This window comes from Octopus bimaculoides, chromosome 5 (assembly GCF_001194135.2).
Source record: "Octopus bimaculoides isolate UCB-OBI-ISO-001 chromosome 5, ASM119413v2, whole genome shotgun sequence".
In the NCBI taxonomy this organism is placed as follows: domain Eukaryota; kingdom Metazoa; phylum Mollusca; class Cephalopoda; order Octopoda; family Octopodidae; genus Octopus; species Octopus bimaculoides.
The window spans coordinates 53,897,929-53,900,729 of NC_068985.1; the positions used below are offsets into that span (position 1 = coordinate 53,897,929).

General features: G+C 37.9%; 1 protein-coding gene across 2 annotated transcripts in view; it reads left to right on the plus strand.

Moving 5' to 3' along the window:
- Positions 1-2,218, plus strand: part of LOC106875725 (uncharacterized) — a 14,874-nt gene extending 12,656 nt beyond the window's left edge. For both annotated transcript variants that reach the window (XM_014923971.2, XM_052968392.1), the window contains exon 2: positions 1,196-2,218. In XM_014923971.2, coding sequence (XP_014779457.1) covers positions 1,196-1,534 — 339 coding nt within the window. In that variant the 3' untranslated portion in view covers positions 1,535-2,218. The remainder of the gene's footprint in view (positions 1-1,195) is intronic.
- The last annotated feature ends 583 nt before the right edge of the window (positions 2,219-2,801 follow it).

Sequence of the window (2,801 nt, forward strand, 5' to 3'; positions counted from 1 at the left end):
GTGTGTGTGTAAAGTTTGTAGTGTTAGAACAGGTACAAGTCTTTAAACTGCCTGTTAAGACCGTTCGCAAAAAAAAAATGAAGAATCGTTTGGTTAAATTTAGTTGTAGATTCTCTTCGTCTGAAGAAAAGAAACCGAGACGGTCATAGCCGGAATAATTATTAATTAAAGGTGTTTAATGAATATTGACCGAAGCTAAATAACAACAGAAACCCTTTCAGGAACTTTGGGCTTTTTTGTTTATTTTGTTTTGTTCGTTTGTTTTTATGGGGAGAATCCAAACAATAGCTTATCTATTCATTCTTAATAAATTCTGGTTGATTCGAGCATGATAATCTGATTGCTGTTGCTTTTCGTCATTTGAGAACACCTTCTTTCTTTAGACTAAATGTGTTCATGACACACGCAATTCACCGATTCACCAGTGTAAAGGAACATTTAGATACCGCAGTGTTTCGACTCAGCTGTGTGTCTCCTCAGTCAGAGCTATAGAACCAGCAAACGAATTTTTTGCTGATGTATTCTGATGTCTGCCAAGCAGGTAACAATCCATGGGGAACACGCTGAACGGCTAGAAACCAAACAATAATGGACCTATTCATTCTTAATACATTCTGGCAAAATCGAACATCATATAAAGGGATGAGATGATCTTCGATAACGAAAAATAACATCGAATCTTCCACAAAATTTTGGTTTCAAATTTTGGCACAAGGCCAGCAATTTCGAGAAGGGGCTAAGTCGATTACATCGACCCCAGTACTCTAATGGTACTTATTTTATCGATCCCGAAAGGCAAAATCGACCCCGGCGGAATTTGAACTCTGAATGTAAAGACAGACTAAATACCCGGCGTGCTAACGATTTGTGCCAGCACGCTGCCTCAAAATATTGATTTCAAATTTTGGTTCGGGAGTAGGTTTAAGTTAATTACATTGACCCCTGGTGTTCAACCGGTACTCTTTTTATCAAGCCCGAAAGGTTGAAAGGCAAAGTCGACCACGGCGGAATTTGAAATTAGACTGTAAAGACGGACAAAATGCCGCGAACTATTTTGTCCGGCATGTGCTAACAATTCTGCCAGCTCGCCGCCTTAAATCTGCCACAGAATATTAAGAAAGAATAGATACGTTATTGTTTGGTATAGTTTTCTGTTTAAACTTTAATCAAAAACCTTGTTTTATTTTCTCAACAGATGGAACGTGCATCACTGACGCTGACGGTGGGAGGCCAACCAAAGACTGATGCTGACGCAAAACCGAAACACAAGGTGGTTTCATACAACTACAGCTCAGTTGAACGGAGTCGAGAACAGGTGAATTTTACATTCACTATCACGAAATCGCGTGCTCTGTCCAGTGTCGTTGTTTACAGAAACTATGATGACTGTCCTGAATTCGAGCCCTTGCTATGGCACAAGACGACACTGTTTTACTCGGTTGGTATCAACCCAAAGCAATATATTACAACGGTTGTGATTTATCAAGGGGAAAAACCGGAAACGTTTGCGAGTAAAGTATTTTGCGACCTTTAATTTAGCGTGATGTCGTAATTGAATGGTGAAGTGGTGGTGGCGAATAGAGGACAAATTGTAGAAATGGTGAATAACTTTAGCTTTCGAGAATAATGAATATATGACGCGTGCGTGCGCGTGTGTGTGTGTGTGAATGAAATCTTGTATGAGCATATCGTGAACTAAAAGATAAAATAAAAGATTTAAAAAATTGTTGATTTCAAACGGAGGTAGAACGCTTCAGAAGTTGCGGACGTGTGTGACTGATTAGATCAACCCTAATGTTATTCACCAGGTAATTATTTTATCAAAAACCCGGGAAATGAAAACCAAACGTACATTTTGGAAAGGAAAGCACAACAGAACGAAATAACTAAATTAATTACAGAACGTGCCCAGTTTTATAAAATATAACAGACACATTACCACGGATGTACACGCATTTTGCAATCGTTTCTAAATACCATTTAAAAAATAATTTCAACGTTTACGAATTTTATGAAAGACATTTTATTCAGATGATGATGATGATGATGATGATGATGATGATGATGATGATGATGATGATGATGATGATGATGATGATGATGATGATGTCATTATTACTGTAGTTGATGTCAAAGTGTTTACTGTCGTTGTTGTTATTCTCAAGGTAACGATGAATTTAAATGTCATTAAATGTTTGGAAGATATTGACTACAGTGAGATTTGTTTTTGTTCTTATTCTTATTTTTATTCTTTTGGTAGCTGTACTCTAGCATGGCCAAACCCTATTAGGTGGAAGTCGTGAAAAAAGAGTAATAATAACAGGAAAAAAAACTGATTGCAGTTTATTATTGTTGCTTTCCTTTGTTGTGTTTGATTTTATAAATATTGGTTTCAAATTTTGGCACAAGGCCAGCAAGATCGGAGCCGAGATTAAGTCGATAAAATCGATCCATCAGTGCTCAACTGGTATCTATTTTATCGACCCCGAAAAGATGAAAGGCAAAGTCGACCTCGGTGACATTTGAATTCAGAACGTTAAGACGGACGAAATGCCGCTAAGCATTTTATCCCGTGTGCTAATGATTCTGCCAGCTCACCACCCTAATCTGATTATATAAATAACACCTTTTATCATTCACTTGTTTTAGTCATTTAGCTACGGTCATGCTGGGGCCCCGCCTTGAAGGACTTATCCGAACAAATCGACCTCAATATTTAATGGGGGGTATGTTTTCTTAAGTCGGGTTCCTTTGCCGAAGTGCTAAGTTACGGGTACAAAAACCAACACTAGTTGTTAAGC